General features: G+C 35.0%; 1 protein-coding gene across 1 annotated transcript in view; it reads left to right on the top strand.

The window, feature by feature from the left end:
* The window catches only part of LOC133189681 (uncharacterized), an 84278-nt gene that overhangs the window by 49628 nt on the left and 12342 nt on the right, over window positions 1–22308 (top strand). Inside the window, exons 32-55 of the mRNA XM_061325080.1 lie at window positions 45–224; window positions 464–642; window positions 1150–1219; window positions 1424–1705; window positions 2557–2747; window positions 3341–3412; window positions 5934–6156; window positions 6249–6377; window positions 11115–11276; window positions 11445–11606; window positions 12863–12964; window positions 13308–13412; window positions 14614–14731; window positions 15090–15183; window positions 15319–15430; window positions 15549–15658; window positions 16271–16388; window positions 16494–16622; window positions 16744–16862; window positions 17008–17201; window positions 17502–17632; window positions 17797–18042; window positions 18301–18448; window positions 18543–18749. Coding sequence (XP_061181064.1) covers window positions 45–224; window positions 464–642; window positions 1150–1219; window positions 1424–1705; window positions 2557–2747; window positions 3341–3412; window positions 5934–6156; window positions 6249–6377; window positions 11115–11276; window positions 11445–11606; window positions 12863–12964; window positions 13308–13412; window positions 14614–14731; window positions 15090–15183; window positions 15319–15430; window positions 15549–15658; window positions 16271–16388; window positions 16494–16622; window positions 16744–16862; window positions 17008–17201; window positions 17502–17632; window positions 17797–18042; window positions 18301–18448; window positions 18543–18749 — 3583 coding nt within the window. The remainder of the gene's footprint in view (window positions 1–44; window positions 225–463; window positions 643–1149; window positions 1220–1423; window positions 1706–2556; window positions 2748–3340; window positions 3413–5933; window positions 6157–6248; window positions 6378–11114; window positions 11277–11444; window positions 11607–12862; window positions 12965–13307; window positions 13413–14613; window positions 14732–15089; window positions 15184–15318; window positions 15431–15548; window positions 15659–16270; window positions 16389–16493; window positions 16623–16743; window positions 16863–17007; window positions 17202–17501; window positions 17633–17796; window positions 18043–18300; window positions 18449–18542; window positions 18750–22308) is intronic.

Genomic DNA, 22308 nt, shown 5'->3' with positions numbered 1-22308 from the left:
CAAAAGACTTCTTGCTATAGTATATGGGATACTAACTATTGTAGGAAGTGCCAGGGGAAGAAGAAGTGTTTACCAGAGATCTTTGGTAAAGAGAACATCTACACAGCTTAGGGGAGGTAACTTGGACCAAGATGGTAGGAATAATCGACAGAAACGTAGTGTAGCACAAAATGCTGCCAGTGAAGTGATTGCTTCCTGGCTACCTGCAGCACCAGAATGTCAAGGTTAGTTGTAGATCAGTGCTAAGGACATACATGTATAACTGTAGTGATGTCAGCTTAATTTTTTCAAACAATAACATTGTAGAAAAGTATTGACAAGAGTAATGGATTAATTAATTTACCTTTATCCATTTATAGAGTTCACTGTATTAATGTCAGTAATAATTGTGCACAATTGACATAGATTCATTATTTTTATTTTACATGCATACATGGCCAAATTTTTTTCTGGAATTTTTTAGATCAACAATCTCCAGTGTTTGGACCTTGTCCTTCCATTCTCAAAGTTCCTATGGGAAGAACAGATTCCAAACCAATCAATGTCTCCCTGCCCAGTGTCACTGATAACTCTGGAGTCCCTCCTGTCATGGAGTACTACCCAGCAGACATACTGAAACAACCCTATCTGTTTGAAGGACAGGTAATAAATCTACTGTCCTGCAGTATGTTTATTTTGAAACGAGTACAATTCCTTCAGACTCATTTAACCTGATACATTACTTCTTTCAACTGCTCATAGAAATATTACAAGCAATACATATATGTCTGTGAAGATTGTTAAAGATCTGATTAAAGTAATTTTCTTATCTTAAGAACAAAAAAAAATCCATGGATGCATGGATTGGTATATTTCTGGACCTATTTTGGTTTTATATGATGTAAATATTCAAATTTCTAAAATATTAAAAAAAAATTGTAGACTTTCTATGATGTTCAAAATTCTTCCTTTTTGCCATCATCATTATTAATTTATAAAACTTTTCATTACTTTATAGAAAACTTTGAATGAAAAATTAAAAATTATGCAGCCAATCATATTCATTTTTCTCATATAGGCATGACTTTAGTTGTTATTTTGAATTTTAAAAAAAAATTATAGCATCTGTCCTTAAATGACTATATTTTATACATAATTTTTTTTAAACAGCAAAATGTCACAGTTACAGCCACTGACCAGAGTAATAACACAGCCAGCTGTACAATCCCACTACTCTACGGTATTCTCTTCCTACACAACATAGCCTTTATTCACTTCGATCTATTAATTCCAAGGGATATTGTTTGTCAAATACTTTTATAGATGGATATTAGAGAATTAGGTTAACCTGTTGTAAAATAATTAAATGTACATCATGTGGATAAAATTTTTGAAGACAGTGTAAAAAAGGAAATGTATGTACATTTGTTGTTGATTTTTGTAGAGGACACCACTCCCCCTGATGTGACATGTCCTGATACAGTAGTGGTGGAGAAGTACAATACAATCTACAATCAGACCAACATCACGCTCTCTAACCTGGTCACCGCCTGGGACCGCAGTGGTATCCTAAACAATCAGATCAGTTACAGTGTTAATTTAGAACGTTTTAGTGATGCTGCTATGCCCGGTGTAATACCTGTGAGACATTTCGTCAACATTACTGCGAAAGCTAATGACACTTATGGCAATGAAGGGTCATGTGACTTTCTTTATGAAGCGAAGAGTGAGTGCTTTTCTATTTGTATTGTTATCCTAAAAAATAAGGCTACATAAATTTAATTCTCTGGTTCTTAGGCCAATTTTCTCCAAAACAGGTATAAAGTAGATGAGGTAGGTATTTTTTTTATACCCAAATTTTCTATAAAATAATGGTAAAAATTCTTTGTTCATAAATATACTTTCCATGTCTGATCAATAGGTTTGCATTATCCATTGCTTATCAACGTGTGAACATCGTAAGCATTATCTTCGTATGTATTTTTAAACGAAGTATCCAAATCTCTTTGAAAATGGCTACTGGGAGTGATATTCAAGTACTGAACTACCAGAAAATAACTTTTTTTAGTGGATTGGTCTCTGCATTACCAACTTTTCATTTTATCAAAAATATGTTAAAATTTGGAATGCGGCTACCTCAAAATGGTTGCGCGCAGGCCTGAGAACCATAATTTCAATTTTATGTGGCCTATGTACATGGATAAACCCATTTGAATTTGGTGTGCAGTACATATTGTAAATCTTTTTTTTTTCTTTTGCAAGACCATCTGCTTATGAAAATTCTTTTGTACCGTATATTTGTTGTATTATAGATTGTATACATCAAAAATCACAGTTCGTGAAAATTTTGTCTCACATCTGTAAATACCAAATAACTATCTCACGAAAAAATTGTGTTGCGAAAATTTGGTGATTAGTATTTAACATAGTTGAGGTGAATGTCTTGGAGCTTTCAACATAGAATTACTGTACCTTATCTAATCCTGGTATCTGTATTTGGTACATGAATTAAAGTACATGACTTAGAAATAGGAAATTAAATTTGTAAGGTAAGAGTAACTGTTGGTTCATTTTCAGGGGCTGATATGAATGCACATGGAAATGTAGTGTTGAATTTTTCCGTGGACATTACTGATCCTAGGAAAGCCTGTACAGATAATATTTCCCGCTTAATCAGCTTAGATGTGCTTAGTTTTGCCAACAACAGCTGTATAGAGAATGCAGAGATATATCTTGGATACCTTCTCTATGGCCAAGTCGTATCATTGGTAAGAATCTTGTTAAGCTGTCTCAAGTGCTATATTAATTTTGTAGATCTTTGCATCATATGTATTCAGTCTTTGAATTCATTCTCATATCATTCTGTTTTGTCTGTTTTTCAATTGTAGCCTTTTAAAGTAAATCATGGCTAAAATGTTATCATTGTCTTCTATACATGTACATATACTTCCTTTAAGTAATGATGTGTTAAAGTAGGAGGTGTATGATTTACTAGTGTAAAGTTTATATTCATTCCTGGAATAGGATTTTATTCTGTGTAAATCACATGTCAGACTTTGATAGGATTAGAATACTCTAATAGAAATAAGTGCCTAATTCAGCGAATTCTTGTGTACTTCAAAACCTGTATAGTAATTTCCATAATCTCGGTCTTTATTGTGAAGAATCTGTTTCTCTTATTTAAAATGTTAAATACATGTATAACCATTTCTTAAGTATGTGTACATGTGACATGTTCTCATTGAATCACATAAAATAATAATACATGAACTAGAAAGATCAATGTGCTTATCATTAATGCAGCAGATGGATAATGTGAGTACATGCATGCACATTTAAACATTGTTTTTATTACTTTAAGCTTGAGCAATCAATTTTATATACTGTTAAAGTATATGAGAAACAGTCGAAGAAAGGCAGAGAGTTCAAACAGGTATATCTGCACTGTTGCAAGTGGCCGCTAATTAATAACACAGCTTTTTTGAATCTTACACTTTGATTAAACCATCACAATTGATTTTTTAATGCAGAATGCAAATTTTACACAAAACAATTCTCAGAAATTAAATACATTCATCTGCTACACCTACATGTATTAATTACTGGATATATCTATTCTTATTAGGATGTAGTATTTGTATATAAATGTACACAAAGGCTTGAGGAACTTTTGGGGTTTTTTGTATTGTTTAGTAGTTTATTCTGTTTTATTTGTTTTTTTTTCCCCTGAAATGCTTTTGCCTATTGTATGAGAAAATGAAAGCAGTTTACATAAAATAGACGAGAGCTGTTAAAACATTAAGCAGACTCTGCCTTTATTTACTCTTATAGACGTCATATAGTGATGAAATTTCACAGAAACTTATTTCTTAAAGATTCCAGTATATTTTTTGTACATGTATTTTTTAAAAATTTTAATTAATTTCTAGTAAAATTATTGCTGTTTTGATATTGCTGAAGACTTGTTGAAAACCATCGGTTCTGTCGGCAAGGACAGTATAAAAATTGTCTGGACTGGCAAAAAAATTCAGCCCAATTTTACATTTTTTTTAAAAATCAGGCATGATGCAAATTATGAAAAGATCAAGATCAGGATGCGCAGGTTAAGGTCACAAAAACAGCAGAAATGGTGTGTGGTGATGGTGTTCAATCCAGTTGTCATAATCATGTTATTTATGCCTCTGATTAAAGACTCTCTATCCTATAAGCAAAGAAAATTGTGAGATCAGATGAGATTGAAAAAAATAAAAGCATTTTGGTGCAATTACATGTACTTATTTTCTGTTTTGTACAAAATAATGTTTCTGGTCAGACAAAACTTTGTACTGTCCCCTAGACTCTTTGATTCGTCAGACCAAAAGTCTGACAGTGATTTAAAGAATTTGACACTCTGTGCTGATGACATTGTACAGAGCATGACAAAAATTTGAAAAAACAATTGTGCCGAGTCCAAAATTTTACTCATTTATTTTCTGTAATTCGTGATATTATTCAACAGTTTTCTCTTAAGTTTCTTTTTATTGTTATATTATTATGCATTTAGATTTCTGACAGAATGTTTGAAATACTTACAGAAAAATTGTGATTTTTCTCCGACGCCATTTCTTTGAAACAACTGCAAAAATAAAGTCTTGTGATTTGCAGAGCAGCGCACTTTTATCAAAATATGTGTAATGCTCAAGAAAATGCCAACATATACCCAAATACATTTGATTAAACTGAGTAAACCAGTGGTATTTCCAACATGTCTACAAATAGCATAAGAGAATTTTACAAGTTAAACCTCAGGAAAAGGCAATCTGGGAAGGGATGAAAGAAGATCAATAATGAAAACTTGATTTGTAGGGGTTGAGATATACGGTAGCCTGGGGCTAGATATTTTAAGACTTGGGCTAGCTAATTCAAATGTAACGATAGTCCGTTGGACTAGCAGAATGAAAAAAAAATTCTCGATCCTCAGCTTATATACGTTTGCTTTTCTATGTAGACTGGTTTCTTTTGATTGAGAACTAGTTTAATTTGTTCCTCTCACCAAAGCCTTTGAAACTTTAACTTGTTAAGTTTTCCTTTTGCATAAAAAATAGTTGGGCTAGTTAGTTTGAGGTTTGGACTAGTAATTTTTTACTGATCAGTAGCCCCTTGGCTAGTTGGTTTTCCAGGAAAATTTCATACCCTAAATCTGGTCTGATTGAGACTGACCGATGTCGCAGAATATTTCAGAAATATCAGCAGTTTTGGGGTTTTAAAACAAACTAAACTTTACTATTTTAGTTTTAAAGATTTTAAGCAGGATAAGAATTGGTATATAGATGTTTATGCTGAGTGGAAAAGATAACCAAAACTGTACAGTATCAAAACACCATTGGAAAGGTTGATAAATGAAAGCTCACATTTTTTTATAATGCCTGTGACATCGAAGATTTTACTGCACGATGACTTCATATATCTCCTGTTAAACCACCCAAAATTTCTATCAATTTCAGGATTTTGATATGAAATTTTTAGGGCCATATAAGTATAGATTCTTTTATATTATGTAAGACTTTTTGCTTGATTATGTTGTAAAATATTTTTTTTCTGTGCAACAAGTCTGCATAATTTTTGAATGGCCCTCATAAAACACCATCATTGTTAATGCCTAAATTGTTTGATATTTTGTGCATTTTGTGGAAATTGCTATTATTACAAATTAAATGTTCAATAATTATACATTTATTTAAAATTTCTCTTTTGTAATTTATTGTATTCTTGGATCACTAAGTGTTTCTTCTTTTATTGAAATACATGATATAACACTGATGTCTCAAACTTGATAATTCACTGAAAAAAAATCAATTAGTTCCAGTGTTTGTATTTCTTGGAAATGAATTTCATGTCTTACCACTGGTAGATGTATACGCTGCAGTATATTATATAGTATGACTATTATTATGAGGAGTTACGTCCCTTTACAGGATTCTCTGGTGCTTACTCTGGTCGTGACCCAGCTGAAAGTTCACAGACAGAAGTTCTTTGAGTGCATGGATAACTTCACACAACAAATAGTGAACAAATACCAGAATGGATCTTCAGTGAATGACCCGGTCTGTGGGAATGTGAATATCTCACTTAATGCCACCAAAACTGCAATTACATGTGCTGCAGATAGTGTGTTAAATGAGACCAGTTTGAAATGTGGTAAGGCTTGCTTTTTAAAACCTTGAGAGTACTAACAGTAATAGGGATATTTTTGGTTTTGATTTCAAATTGCCATTTTTTTCTGTTGACAGTTCAATGTGACCTTGGTTACTATGCCAACCAGACCAGCCATACGTGTGAGAGGTGCCCCAGTATAGATGGAATACCGATAGCATGGGATTGTCAGCTGTGTGACAGTGATCACCAAGTCTCCTGTCTCAGTAAGTTTGTCAGTGAACACCAAGTCTCCTAATCTTGGTAGAGATTCGGCTGGGCTAGATATTTGGTCTGACGCCCACCGAATCTCGGGACAGTCCTTCATAATTCATGTCTGGGAATTCAGCCCCAACTTCGGCCGGCTATATCAAGAATTATTCACCTAGGCGACACTGTCGTTCGCTTCAATTAAGTCATTTAGGTATGTAAATCCCACCATAAAAACATTCACTAAAAGCTCCATTCAAAATATGGCTCCCCTGACGTAATTGTTTATCTCCTCGCACTAAAGAGTTCCTACAGTCTGTTTTCTTTTATGTGATACTGAATCTCTACTGTGGCTTTTAAGTATTTTTCATAGAAATGAAAACAGACCATAGAGGAACTATTTAGTGTGCGGAGATAAACAATTACGTCAGGGGAGCCATATTTTGAACGGAGATTTTAGTGAATGTTTTTATGGTGGGATTTACATGCCTAGACGGTAAGCAATGTGAAAGTAATAGTGACAGAGAGTTAATTAAACAACTAAATGACTTAATTGAAGCAAATGACAGTGTCGCCTAGGTGAATAATTCTTGATGTAGCCGGCCGAAGTTGGGGCTGAATTCCCAGACATGAATTATGAAGAACTGTCCCGAGATTCGGTGGGCGTCAGACCAAATATCTAGCCCAGCCGAATCTCCACCGCGATTACAAGTCTCCATATCTCAGTAAGTCTGTCAGTGAACACAAGTCTCCTGTCTCAGTAAGTCTGTCAATGAACACCAAGTCCCCTGTCTCAGTAGGTCTGTCAGTGAACACCAAGTCTCCTGTCTCAGTAAGTCTGTCAGTGAACACCAAGTCTCCTGTCTCAGTAAGTCTGTCAGTGAACACCAAGTCTCCTTTTCTCAGTAAGTCTGTCAGTGAACACAAGTCTCCTGTCTCAGTAAGTCTGTCAATGAACACCAAGTCCCCTGTCTCAGTAGGTCTGTCAGTGAACACCAAGTCTCCTATCTCAGTAAGTCTGTCAGTGAACACAAGTCTCCTGTCTCAGTAAGTCTTTCAGTAAACACCAAGTCTCCTGCCTCAGTAAGTCTGTCAGTGAACACCAAGTCTCCTGTCTCAGTAAGTCTGTCAGTGAACACCAAGTCGCCTGTCTCAGTAAGTCTGTCAATAAACACCAAGTCGCCTGTCTCAGAAAGTCTGTCAGTGAACACCAAGTCTCCTGTCTCAGTAAGTCTGTCAGTGAACACCAAGTCTCCTGTCTCGGTAAGTCTGTTTGACAGTGAACACCAAGTCTCCTGACTCAGTAAGTCTTTCAGTAAACACCAAGTCTCCTGTCTCAGTAAGTCTGTCAGTGAACACCAAGTCTCCTGTCTCAGTAAGTCTGTCAGTGAACACCAAGTCCCCTGTCTCAGTAAGTCTTACACTGTGACAGTGAACACTTAACACTCCTATCTTGGTTAAGTCCCAGAAAAACAAATAATTTCCTTGTATTGGAGTTGTTTTTTTTTTGCAGAAAATATCCATACTTTATTCATCAACATGATCAAGGAGAAAAAGGGAGAACCATATGTTTTTTTTTTCAACTAGAAAATGATTATGATAGTGTTTGTATTTTGGACATCAGGATTTTTAGCTCACCTGAGCCGAAGGCTCAAGTGAGCTTTTCTGATCACATTTTGTCTGTAGTCCATCTGTCCGTCTGTCTGTCCGTCTGTCCGTCTGTAAACTTTTCACATTTTCGACTTCTTCTCAAGAACCACTGGGCCAATTTCAACCAAACTTGCCACAAAGTATCCTTGGGTAAAGAGGATTCAAGTTTGTTCAAATGAAGGGCCACGCCTTCTTCCAAGGGGAGATAATTAAGAATTTGTGAAAAATTAATGGCATCATTAAAAAATCTTCAAAAATCTTCTTCTCAAGAACAGCAAAGCCAAGATTGGTCATATTTACTTGGAAGCATCCTCAGGTAGTGTAGATTCAAGTTTGTTCAAATCATGACCCCCGGGGGTAGGGTGGGGCCGCAATGGGCGATCAAAGTTTTACATAGGAAATATACAGGAAAAATCTTTAAAAATCTTCTTCTCAAGAACAGCAAAGCCATGATTGGTCATATTTATGTGGTAGCATCCTCAGGTAGTGTAGATTCAAGTTTCTTCAAATCATGACCCCCGGGGGTCGGTTGGGGCCACAATGGGCGATCAAAGTTTTACATAGGAATATATGGGAAAATCTTCAAAAATCTTCTTCTCAAGAACAGCAAAGCCAAGATTGGTCATATTTACTTGGAAGCATCCTCAGGTAGTGTAGATTCAAGTTTGTTCAAATCATGACCCCCGGGGGTCGGGTGGGGCCACAATGGGCGATCAAAGTTTTACATAGGAATATATAGGAAAAAATCTTTAAAAATCTTCTTCTCAAGAACAGCAAAGCCATAATTGGTCATATTTACATGGAAGCATCCTCAGGTAGTGTAGATTCAAGTTTCTTCAACTCGTGACCCCCGGGGGTCTGGTGGGGCCACAATGGGCGATCAAAGTTTTACATGGGAATATATGGGAAAATCTTCAAAAATCTTCTTCTCAAGAACAGCAAAGCCATGATTGGTCACATTTACATGGAAGCATCCTCAGATAGTGTACATTCAAATTTGTTCAAATCATGACCCCCGGGGGTCGGGTGGGTCCACAATGGGCGATCAAAGTTTTACATGGGAATATATGGGAAAATCTTAAAAAATCTTCTTCTCAAGAACAGCAAAGCCATGATTGGTCAGATTTACATGGAAGCATCCTCAGATAGTGTACATTCAAATTTGTTCAAATCATGACCCCCGAGGGTCAGGTGGGTCCACAATGGGCGATCAAAGTTTTACATGGGAATATATGGGAAAATCTTCAAAAATCTTCTTGTCAAGAACAGCAAAGCCATGATTGGTCAGATTTACATGGAAGCATCCTCAGATAGTGTACATTCAAATTTGTTCAAATCATGACCCCCGGGGGTCGGGTGGGTCCACAATGGGCGATCAAAGTTTTACATGGGAATATATGGGAAAATCTTCAAAAATCTTCTTGTCAAGAACAGCAAAGCCATGATTGGTCAGATTTACATGGAAGCATCCTCAGATAGTGTACATTCAAATTTGTTCAAATCATGACCCCCGGGGGTCGGGTGGGTCCACAATGGGCGATCAAATTTTACATAGGAACACATAGTAAAAATCTTTAAAAAAAACTATTTGTTAAGAACAGCAGAGCCATGATCGGTCATATTTATATGGTAGCATCCTCAGATAGCGTACATACAAATTTGTTCGAATCATGACCCCCGGGGGTCGGGTGGGGCCACAATGGGCGATCAAAGTTTTACATAGGAACACATAGTAAAAATCTTTAAAAAAAACTATTTGTGAAGAATAGCAAAGCCATGATTGGTCATATTTATATGGAAGCATTCTTAGATAGTGTACATTCAAGTTTGTTCAAACATGACCCCTGGGGGTCGGATGGGGCCACAATGGGTGATCAAAGTTTTACATAGGAATACATAGGTTAAATCTTTAAAAATCTTCTACTCAAGAACAGCAAAGCCATGATTGGTCATATTTAAATGGAAGCATCCTCAGATAATGTAGATTCAAATTTGTTCAATTCATGACACCCTCCCCCCCCCCCCCCCCCCCCCCCCCAACCACTTTTATATTTAAACTTTTCAACCTTTCAAGATTGAAGTGATTTCTGCTTTTTCCTAGCCATAGTGCTCAGGTGAGCGATGTGGCCCCTGGGCCTCTTGTTACAAACATGTATACATGTTGTTGTGAAGCTGTTGAGTGAAATTAAATTAAGGACATTGGCAAGGTTCCTGGCTATTGTATAGAATTTTTCAAGAACTTTTGAGTAGGTTTAAATGTACTAAATAGGCTATATTCTGGATCAATTTACCTACCAATCCAGCATTCTTTTTTTAGATTTTGTCAAAGTAGTGTTTTTACAATTCTTAATGCATTTCCTATGTAAAATGTTGATAAAAGGGACCTACATAATTTTTCACCATAATATTTCTTCAAAACACATTTATTTCATACAGTTTTTGTATTATATACATTATTGTAACTTCATTTCCTATGACTTCTAGATATTTTGGTTGAAAATGTAGATGTAGAAACAAGACAAGGATATACCGGCACCGATCATCATTTTTGAGTTGCGTCCCTTAACAGCTAAAATTGGTCAAGAGACTGGTTGATTGTTCTTATCATGTAATTGACTGAATTGATTGAAACACATTGTCATAAAAATATTGGCATGGATTTATCTTTAACTTTTATTCGTAATTACTAAATGCTGATTCCTTCACACGACCTAAGAACTGTTCTCAGTCGGCATGGTCGACCTACCTCTCAGCATATGTCACATCTTTGCCCTTCCCAGCATACTGAGCATAACTATGGTAAATGACGACCTTTTTGCTCTTTGTCCCTGAATACAATGTACAACAAAGCCATTACTACTTTTCTTTCTTGCTGTATAGATGATTCTACCCGTTGAAGGAAGTACACGTGCTTTTGTTTACCTCTATAACATACGCTTTATTGGTTGTCACCGCTTAGAGAATTCTACACGGGAGATCACTCTCAATCACTATTTTACAAATTTAAAAAACCCATGTATTAAACCTTTTTTCTCCGGAAAGCCCTGACCTGCCAATGTCCTTAATGTTACAAATTAGTTACAGCCAAGTAATTACTGTTGTAGAACCTTGTCAGCCGGGTGAATACTCAGAGAATGGACTACAGCCCTGTATTAAGTGTCCACAGGGAAAGTACACTGACCAGCAGGGAGCTAAATCTTGTATTCCTTGTAGTAATGGGTCATCCACTGAAAAATCAGGGGCAACAACCTCAAATCAGTGTAAAAGTAAGTTCCATAGTTAAATTGATTGACATGTAATTTTTCACTAATTTTCACTGTAAAGGATGATTGTTATTCTATATTGATCACTTTACATTTGGCAACCTTGAATTTGTTTCTATTTCCTATCATGGTATTCCTTCGAAACCTTGAGATGATCGGATTTCTTTTTAGCTGTATGTCGGCCAGGACAGTATAGTGACACTGGATTAGAACCGTGTATTAACTGTTCATGGAACCACTACTCCAGCTCAGAAATGTCCAGCCAGTGTATAGCATGTCCTGGTAACACTGCTACTGATGGCACAGGGAAATCCAGTCCAACAGATTGCAAAGGTAGAAACTCAGGGAAAAGTTTTTTTCATGCAGTATAAAAGAAGTTATAAATAACATTTAGGTCTACTGTTAGAAGTGTCCTTGAGCTGGAATGGTGGTAAACAAATGTGATACTGGATTAACTTCTCATAAGAGTTATATCACAGATACAGATATACTTAGTGTTGTAAATGTATTAAATTAATCATTAATTTCAGAAACAAAGTGATACAGATTTGGGGAAAAAATCAGGATTTGGAAAAGATATCACAATCTAGTGAATCTACTGTACAGCAGGTTAAAATCGCGATCGGAAAAGATTGCGATTTGTTCAACTTGCAGCAAATCGCAGTCGTTTGAATTTGCGGAAAGGATAAATTATTCAGATTTTTTTTCAGTACTGCAAATATTTTCTTTGCGTATTTTGTCGATTCTGAACCCGATTAAATAGAACGAAACACCGTACTGACCCCGATTAGAAGACAAATGTTACGCATTCAAATAAACTTTCTTCTTTCTTTCTCGTGTTTTCTTTCTTTTTATTAAATATTTTTGTAATACATATGAGTATAATTTATTCAAGTGATTTCAAGTCGTGTCCAAAACATTCATGTAAAAAAAAGAAGCCCTTCGGTAGGTGTTCTTTCATAGTGTGTTTTGAGTAGAGTACCGAGTAGTATTTACTGCAGTATATTTAAATCCCCCTGAATCTAAATCAGTTGTCAGTACCGATAGTCAAAATGTTGAACTGTTAATAAAATTGAATTAATGTGTAACAGTGTTGTCTTTACTACGTAAGTGCTCTTGATATCAGATAATAAGACTGAGTGATACGCACAGGTGAAATCTAACAATACATGTTTTATAGATAATTACATCGCACCTCTACTGGGTGGCAGAATTAAATGTTAGTTATAGATGTTAATTTATCAATTAAGCTTTAAAAAACCCAACAACTACGTGTTAGTAATTAATCCATACACCCGCATAATTAGGAAGACAGTCTACATCTCCACTATATATTAATTACTGCTTTTATGTTTGCAAGGAAACACAAATGAGTTAACGAAACTTATCACAGATATCAGTGATATTTCAATGTATCCTTATCAATTTTTGAAGAATTATTCACTGTCTGTTGAATTCGCAGAGTTTTTATTTCTGCGAATATAGCAAATATTAACTCCGCGAGTTAATTTCCTGCTGTACAGTATTATAAAGAAACAATGATAGGGATATGAATGAGTTTTTACTTGTAATTTATTTTGACATTGCAGTCATAGACTTCTGTAGCAAGGGTCCTTGTCTAAATGGTGGGACATGTAGGTCGAACCTTATAGACCATTGGTACAGCTGTACTTGTGCTCCAGGACACTATGGTAAGGCCAGCTTATATCTGAAGACCTTATAGTTACTGAGTCTGATAATAGTATAGAGGTAGTGGTTGTGAGTAGTCGTAAATAAAGACCTGCTCATATCTGAAGACCTGATAGCAAATAAAACTGGTCATACATGTAAATAAGACCTGATTGTAACTAACATTAGAAGTAAAAACTATAAACGTAGTCTGATAGTAATTGAAGACCATATTGTAATTCAGCTCCATAAGTAAAGTCCTTGTTGAAAAGATCAGATATCCACTGAATTTTAATATATTACATACTTGACATCTACTGATTTGATACCAGTTTTATGGATATAGATTTCTGTGTGGTGTTTTAGGTTATAACTGTGAACACAACTACAGCGTCTGTGACAGTGAACCTTGTATGAATGGAGGAACTTGTAGTGTGTTGTACAACAGACCTATCTGCCACTGTCCTGCAGGTCAGTATACCTATGGCTAAGTTCTTGGACAGACACACAAAAGAATAACAGAATAAGTTATTACTTGTATACATCCTGGTGGAAAGATGCGTGGTTCCATCTTCAGGTGGATCCTCCTTCATCAGCTGTTTCGGCGCTGTCCACTACAGCCTCCAGAGGTGCGCCGACTGGGGTGATCAGGTCCCAGCCCGGAACCACTTGGCTTAACATCACTGCTGTTCTGTTTTAATGTCTATATCACTGCTGTATCTTAACTGTCTTTCCACTTACATGTATCTGCCCTTCTTCTCCACAACCACATAGATGCTGACTCTGCCTCCCTACACAGACTCCCTATCAGTCTCCTTCTCTCTGCTCCAGTAATGCCAATGACTCTCAGTGCCCTCCACGTAGACTGTCTCACAAATCCTCTACATCCCACTTCTACTGCGAAAAACCAGACCTTCCATCCATTTTGTTGACAATCCGCCACTAGGTCTTGGTGCTTTAGGTTCTTCCTCTCATATGCATCCTCCATTCTGCCTTCCCATGGTACTGTTAATTCCATAAGAATTGTCTGTTTTGTTGCCACTGACGAGATAACTATGTCAGGCCTCTTGTTTGTAGCTGTTATCTCAGGTGGAAATTCTAATCTTTTCTTGAGGTCTGTCCGCATCTGCCAATCTGTTGTTGTTCCCAGCAGACCACTTCCTTCCACACTAACTTTATGTCCTTTTTCACCTTCTTTCACAAAGTTGACAAATCTCAGGCCCTCTCTGTTTTTCCTTGGTTTTTTGATACTTTTCTCCAAGGTGTCAGCTATACTGGCTAGAACTTTATCATGTCTCCAAGTGTATCTACCATCTTTCAAAGCCTGTGAGCATGCTGATAATATGTGCTCCAAGAACATATATATGAAAAAAGACTTTAGTCAAAATTTTAAATTTAGTATAACTTTTCAAATAATGAAACATTTTTTATGACATGTTTGTATTTGAATATGATATAAACTTGCAACTTTTTAAATATGTGAAATAAATAACAAGATATTGAAAATCTAAATTTTGACTTTTAAAGTCTGTTGTGAGTTAATGGTTTTGGGGCTGATACATTTATCTCTACATTGATTTCATAGATTTTAAAACAGAAAATCGTTGACTTTGAGCAGGGTAGAGAATGTTTGACTTTTTCTGTAGGTTGATGGAGGTTTTCTATGTTACAGGTTACACTGGAGATTTCTGTGAAGTCCCTCAGTCTCCCTGTTCTTGTGTACATGGAACTTGTAAAACCAATACAAGTGGATATTACTGCCAATGTTTTGAAGGATTTGCAGGCCAAAGGTTAATTTTTATTATGTATACCTCAAATTGATTGAAGATCATTTACATGTATGCATTAAATTGAATTATTATTCTAAAGAAAGATATGAACTTCTTTCATATATGTAAATAGAAGGATTACATTTCCACTAGATAATCACTTGAGTGAATCTAATTCATGCATTGTTGTTCCACATTTAAAAGAATTTCTCTATTTTCTTTTACATAAATGTGTTACCTTGGTCACATCTCCCAACTCCATCTGTACAATGTATTCTTCACTGGGACCCTCACTGTCTAGTTTAATTAGAATAATAAAATACCTAAGTTTTACATAATTAGTACATTCAGTAACACTGTGTACCTATTCTAATTTTAGCTGTTCCCAGGACATTGATGAGTGCTCACCCAATCCATGTCTCCATGGCGGCAGATGCATAAATCTGATTGGTCAATATCAGTGTGATTGTTCTGTAAGAATTTCTGAGGTTTACCAAAACAAGACCTTGCACTCAAAACTGTATTTAATTTTGATATACTTTTAATTTTCCATAACAGATAAAGGTTTTGTTTCAGAGTTTAGATAAAGTATTTGACTTTGTTGACAGGAGACTGGATACAGAGGAATTAACTGCACAGAACCTGAAAATGAAGCAACCAAAATCTGCTTCAATGGAGGAGTAAAGCACTCAGCATTTAGCAGCTGTTCCTGTAAGCCAGGTAATGCATAATACATAAGAAACTGATCATATGGGTATGGAAGTCCAGGTTCAGAATGACTGTACTGATTCATTTAGTAGTGGTGTAATGGCAGTATAGTGTCCTGTTTTCTTTGTAGGGTACACAGGGAATCAGTGTGAAGTGTTGATAGACGAGTGTACATTGAATTTCTGTGGAGATAATGGATACTGTATTGATGACATCAACAGCTTCACCTGTATATGCAAGGTTAGCATATTAAATTTGTTGTGTGAAACTCTTACAGAAAAAAAATAAAACAACAGAAAGCAGTGAGAAGGGGGTATAATACTGTTAAAATAGGGAACAGATTTATGACTGTTGGGAGGATATAGTAGAGATAAATGTAATAGTTTTACATTATATATCTATCAACACGGGTACTTTTCCTTAGAAGAGAGTGTCAAATATCATTCTCATAAATTTGATTTCTTTTTAAGTGAGCTGATAGTTAGTACCTTGTATTGTAGGGGATAAGATTTAACTTAAATTAAGGTAGTGGTGGGGGCTGAATAAAATATTTAACGGGTGGTTATAGGGTAATCAAAACCTGCCTATCTCTCCCCAGAAATTCAATAATGGAACCAACACCTGCAATCTGTTTTAAGTTTATGGTATTATAAACAAAAAAATCTATAAAGTTAACTTTAAATAATAATGTGTAAACTAAATTTTTTTATAAGTAAGTCCTGCTGCATTTTATCTCTTAAAATGGCAGAGAACATTTGCTAAACAGTATTTTAAATTAATAATTATGCTCTACATTTCAAAAAAATAGTTCAAAATAGTAGAAGTTGATCATTTTAAATCATTTCTTTTTAGCCTGGTTTCACTGGAAAGTACTGTAACATAAATATCAATGAGTGTTTAGCCAACCCCTGTCTGAACTCAGCTAGATGTGAGCCTGGAGAGAATGATTTCAAATGTATCTGTCCTCCAGGTAAGAGAAAAAAGTATTATCATGTACATCTATAAAGCCCCATCTTAGTTTTCTAAGGAATTTAGTGTAATGTTCATGATAATAATGTTGGACTCTGTATCACAGGCTTTCAAGGGAAGCGATGCGAGATCAATCGAGATGAGTGCTCTCCCTTTCCCTGTAACCTGACCTCAGCTATTGACTGTATTGATGGAGACAATGACTACACCTGTGTTTGTAGGAATGGTTGGACAGGTAGGTTGTCAAAAAAAAATGGAACCAGGCAGTCTTTTTCAGGTGGTTTATGTTTATAAGAATTTATTTGATTGAATATGTGAAGTAACAGGGAAACATATGTTTGTGTTGAATTTTGCAGGGAAGTGGTGTGAGACTCGTACCCATAGTTGTCCTTTCCAGTGCCAGAATGATGGATCGTGTAATATCAGTTTGGGAAGATGTGACTGTTTGGCTGGATACACAGGGCCTTACTGTGAGGTAAAAGAGGTTTTTAATGACCATTAATCACACCTGTTTTCACTAATTAAAATTACTTGTACACAATTCCCCTTAATTTGGACTTAAATTATTTTCACTGTACACATTAAAGAAGTTTGGATGTAAAGGTTAAATATTCATACAGGTGCAACTTGATGAGTGTGCATCCCAACCTTGTTTAAATGGAGGAAAATGTACGGACCTTGTCGATGGATTTAATTGCAGCTGTCCTCAAGGATTTAAAAATGAAACCTGTAATGTCAATATTGATGACTGCAGCCCAAATCCGTGTAGAAATGGGGGTACCTGTTTTGATCTGGTTAATAGGTTTACCTGCAGGTTGGTTGCTTTAAGTAATATGAATGATATTTATTATTTATATTTTTGTCTATATTCTGTTCTGTAATTCTGTTTACATTATCTTCCATTGCCCAATTTCTTTATATGTACATACAGAAGGGGACAGTCATAATAGTTCTATTTGTACATGTATAAATAGATTTTAAAATTAAGGAAAATAAGATGGAAAATGTTCATAGCTACTGGGGGGGGGGGGGGGTGAACAATAAATGAAATGGGAATTTGCTTTGCTCTACTTGTTTCCGCTTCATACTTAATGATGTATCCATTTCATTGCAGCTGCCCCTCTGAGTGGACAGGGCTCACATGTGAAAACAAAATAAGTCCCTGTCTGTCTCTGCCCTGTCAGAATAGTGGAGAATGTGTTGATTCTTCTCAAAGTGGAAAATACTTTTGTGCTTGTCCAGATGGTAAGTGTTATAATCCTGATTTATCCATTTAAGAATAGGTAGTGGAAATGTCATTTCAAGGGACAATTTTGTGGGGTTGACATTTAGTCAAACTGAATTTAGAAGGATAATTTCGGATAATATCAAGTAATGTATTTATTGTTTGACTTTGATGCTTATTTTAGGCTTTTTTGGAGACAACTGCTCAGAAAAGACTGTTACTTGTGAATCTTCACCTTGTAAAAATGGAGGTTCATGTGTTAATGATGAGACTGGCTTTATGTGTAACTGTACAGCAGGATATGAAGGGAAGAAGTGTGAAGTTAAAGTGGATCCCTGCCTCAGCCATAATGTGTGTAAAAATGGGGCAACTTGTCAGAATGGTACCTGTCTATGTTCTCCATTTTTCACTGGATTTGACTGTGGAAAAGGTAACCTATATAATATTTTTTTTCTTTGAATCATGATCATTTTTATGGTTTAAAGTGATGCTACCCCAAATTTTTGCAGAAGTCTCTCAATTTAAACAATTGTTTTGTAATCTGTAAAAAAAAAAGTTTTTTCAAAGTATTTGTTTTATCTGGACAGCAGCTTGTCTTGTTGACTACCAGTAGATACTAGTTTATGACCATTTTCTGCTTTTATGTTTTGTACTTATATATCTGCAATTGCATTTTAATATCTTACAGAGAAATCCTCAAATTTTGATTTGTTCTTCCGTGGCTTGAATGGATCATCAAGTCAAACTTGGATCACTGTGGAAGAAGAAATGTCCATGTGTCTTTGGGTTCGATCCTTTAACACTGGCCAAAATAAGACCATTCTAACCTTAGCAATGTAAGATGTCTTTATGAATGTTTAATTAGATATACACAGCAGCATTTTAGCTTTTGGTCAATGTGTTGGTCACCTCCTTTGTTCAATCTTCCAGAAATAACACCAACAGGATTGTGGAGATTCGTGAAAATAGTTTTTCGGTTACATATACTGCCAAGCAGTGGTTCAGTCCCTGGAACCTTAACAATGGCCTCTGGAACCATGTCTGCTTTGTTTGGACAAAGAAAAATTTGGGTTCTTGGTCTATGTACCTAAATGGAACAAGACTGGTGGGAGATAATCAGATGAACTTACCCAATAGGTATATATCAGAATAGTTTCAGAGTACTGTATGTAAGCATTAATTGACATATTCAAATTTTAGTGCAATCACTGGGTATTGAGCTGTTGGCACAATCATGAATAAGTGATACACACATCTGGGCCTTGTACTGTATTGAAGAGTGAATTATTAACAACATGAATTAGTGCATTGTTGCCCATGCCAAAACCCGCTAAAATATGAAGCCCACTTTTTAAATATTAACTGGAAAAGGTTGTCATCAGTGTGTTAAGTAATTTTAAATATTTCCATTGTTTTTTATTTACAAGCATTTTCTTACAAATGTTCAGTTGTTATTCTAAAATATATGGTTGGTAAAGACTGGTCAAAATTTCAAACTGTGTAATACGTCATTAAAATGAAATGACACCACATACAGTACAGGCAACGTGGATCCCGTATTAGACCGCGTCCCCTCGGCAGTGTGTTAATCCTTTCCGCGTTTCACCGTCGCGGGTTTTGATCGCGGTATTACCTGCGACCGTGTTTACACCGCGGCGGGGCCAGGTACCGTTTTTCTGCAGCTTAGATTTATTACCTGTAAAGTGTTGTCGATTTTTAATCGCGACGAAAAAAAGGGGGGTTATTTTATTAAAGATCATGGCCTGCATTATATGGTGAATATCATTAAATGAATTTTTGATATAATTTTCAGTATTATCAAATTGTATAATATTTATTTATTTCCTATGTTTTTATCAATAGTCAAAATTTATTATTTCTTAAATTAAAAAAGGCATATAATTGCCAGTACTTGCGGTAAAATTGGATGAAATATGATCGTCAGCTCATTAACCGTATAGTATTTATTTAAAATCAATAATTCAACCATAAATTATCTTGAAATTGCTAAAAAAAAAAAATCCGCCTTATAACAGTATCAGTAGATTTTTTTTAAAAATGCCAACGTTTCTTAATTGTCCACGATTAGGCCGTGAAGTTTCGTTCTCAGTTACATGTAGCTAATGCGTTTATTTTTTCTGCGAGATTCGATCACAGTCTTTGGTTTCTTAAAAAAAAATATGCCTTTGTATATATATATATATATATATATATATATATATATATATATATATATATATATATATATATATATATATATATATGTATGTATTTATATATATCTGATATAAATATTAGAATGAAAAACGATGATAGATGGAGATGGTAACAGTATTAAGCAGTGTACATTTAGGAAGATTTAGGAACCATTAACTGCTAATACTATGCGCTAAACAGCTAAACATGTAAGACTGTAGAAGTAATATCAACATGATCTCTCTTTTTTTTTGGTTATTGTTGTTAATAAAATCATTACATACATATCCTATATATTCAGGATAATTTCATAGCTAGTTTTTCCATTTTATTTCTTTTTGAAATTAATATGATCATGATCATCAATATTTTCATTTACACGCATCGTCAAATCGGAAAAACCCTCTTTTATTGGCTGATTTTGGGCCCTAAAATAATTTGTACAATACAAAAATAAACTTATTATATTAAGAGACAAAATGTGTTAGAGCGATAGGCTACGAGTTTTCAGGTGCCTATAACTAGCTAAATAAATACTCTAACGAGATACCTGCAATACCTTCAGATTGCGTAATCTTACATCGTGAAGCAATATGGCGATCTTAGAAATACATGTAAATGTCTTGGAAGCAGTAACTAAAGTTAGTTTAGTAAATAGTGTCTGTGGCTGTTACTGTTTCTGTGTTTTTCAGAAACTCGATCGTAGAATTAGACGAAGTCCACAACTGGTCAATAAACTGATAAATTGGCTACAGTATATGATCTTTTCACAGAAACGACTTATATTGAAACTGAAACAAAAATTAATCCATAAGCAAATCATTTCATTGAAATTTTATCATGAATATTTTGTTTTAATCGATGAACTCGATAAATCAATATACTGAATGAAGGAAAAAAGATGCACGTGCCGTAACATTCTGTACGTTTTTTTCTTTACTTTCCTTTTTGATATTCTACTTACATAATACATTTTCATGCACATGTACATATATAAACAGAAACAAATATCGAGCCCCGTGGGCATATACAGAAAATATTAATAAAAACATCATTTGATTTGATTTATTTTATTTCATTCAAACTTTATTAATTTATTTTAAATGTATGATTGACCCTTTTCCTCTTAATATACGTCACTCAGGGTAAAAAAAAAAATTATAGCAAGTATATATTGACTCGCGTAGATTTCATGGTTGTAATTTCATTTGAAAATGAAGAAATAATGAAACATTGAAGGGACTGGTGTGTTGTATGGCTAGACAACGCCTTGCACATGCAGAGAAATTTACCTCAGGTACAGTAACTCTACGACAGGTGTGAAACCCTCAGGGCATGCCGTTTCCTGCTCTTGGTCTGCTAATCCCTATACACAGGAAATGATTGCCACTAATACTTAAGGGGGACCGACCCTCTGATAAGAGAGATAACTTTCCAAGTAAAATATCCTAGTATTACTCATAGTTTACTTTATCAGAGTTTAATTATCGAGACCTTTGAACAGTCAATTCGATCAAACTCAACACATGAAGAAAACATTAGCTTATATTTCCTTTGACTGTACTTTTCAAATTGTTTTATTATGTTTGACAAAAAAACATTTAAATCCAGTTTTAAAAACCTTAAAAATTGAATAAGTTCTATCTTTTTAACGATCATTTTAAAAATGGTTTAATGTATCAAGCACCAAATGTAGATTTTTTATTGCCTGACGCCACGTGCGTCAGGCAGTATAAGGATTAATTTTTCAGGGATCCGAAACTAAGCGATCATTCTTAATGAACTAGATTTTGTGCAAGCTGATTTACATCGGAATTTGTTACCTGCATTTAAACAAATACAGCTTGCAGAAAAAAGAGTCATATAACTGATGCAAAATAATAATATGTTTAATTCCTTCAGTTTTTGTTGCATGCACATGTTTATTCTTTGCTATTCTTTGTACGGACATGTCCGTGTAACGTTTTTTCTGCGTTTCTAAACTACTGGATCAGTCCATTTGCCTTCTACGAAAGGGGTGACACAATCATTTCGCGCCAAATGTCACATGTAAATTATCTTCGCGCCTTTTTCTTGGGTTGTTCTATTGAATGGGTGTGATAATTCTATGGAAATAAATAAAGTTTATTATTTTAACTTGATTCTTAAGCTTCAGATTTTTTATTAACAGTAAATTTTATCTCATTTTTTAAGAGAACATATTGTATATGGACAGGCAACACTAAAACAATGGATTTGCTGATTATTCTTACTATTTATCCCATAAGTGGACTAGTCTCTCCACCTAGTAAATGGGACATCCCTTCTTGATTCATTCTGTTTTCCACCTAGCCTTTCTTTCAATATTACATTTATTAATAATGTACGTTACAAGGTTAGGTTTTTAAAAAAAGCTTAGAAAGTCAGCGAGTGGCATATTATTTCATGCTTTGTGATGAACAAGGGTTTCCTTTTATACAGTGACAAGAGTGTAGGTCAGTACCCGTAGGGGAATGGGCTT

Source organism: Saccostrea echinata, unplaced genomic scaffold (genome assembly GCF_033153115.1).
Source record: "Saccostrea echinata isolate AGI-Se365-2 ecotype Australia unplaced genomic scaffold, CSIRO_AGI_Sech_v1 ptg000019l, whole genome shotgun sequence".
Lineage (NCBI taxonomy): Eukaryota > Metazoa > Mollusca > Bivalvia > Ostreida > Ostreidae > Saccostrea > Saccostrea echinata.
Note: the sequence above shows the minus strand (reverse complement) of the source record. Positions and strands in the feature narration are given on the sequence as shown.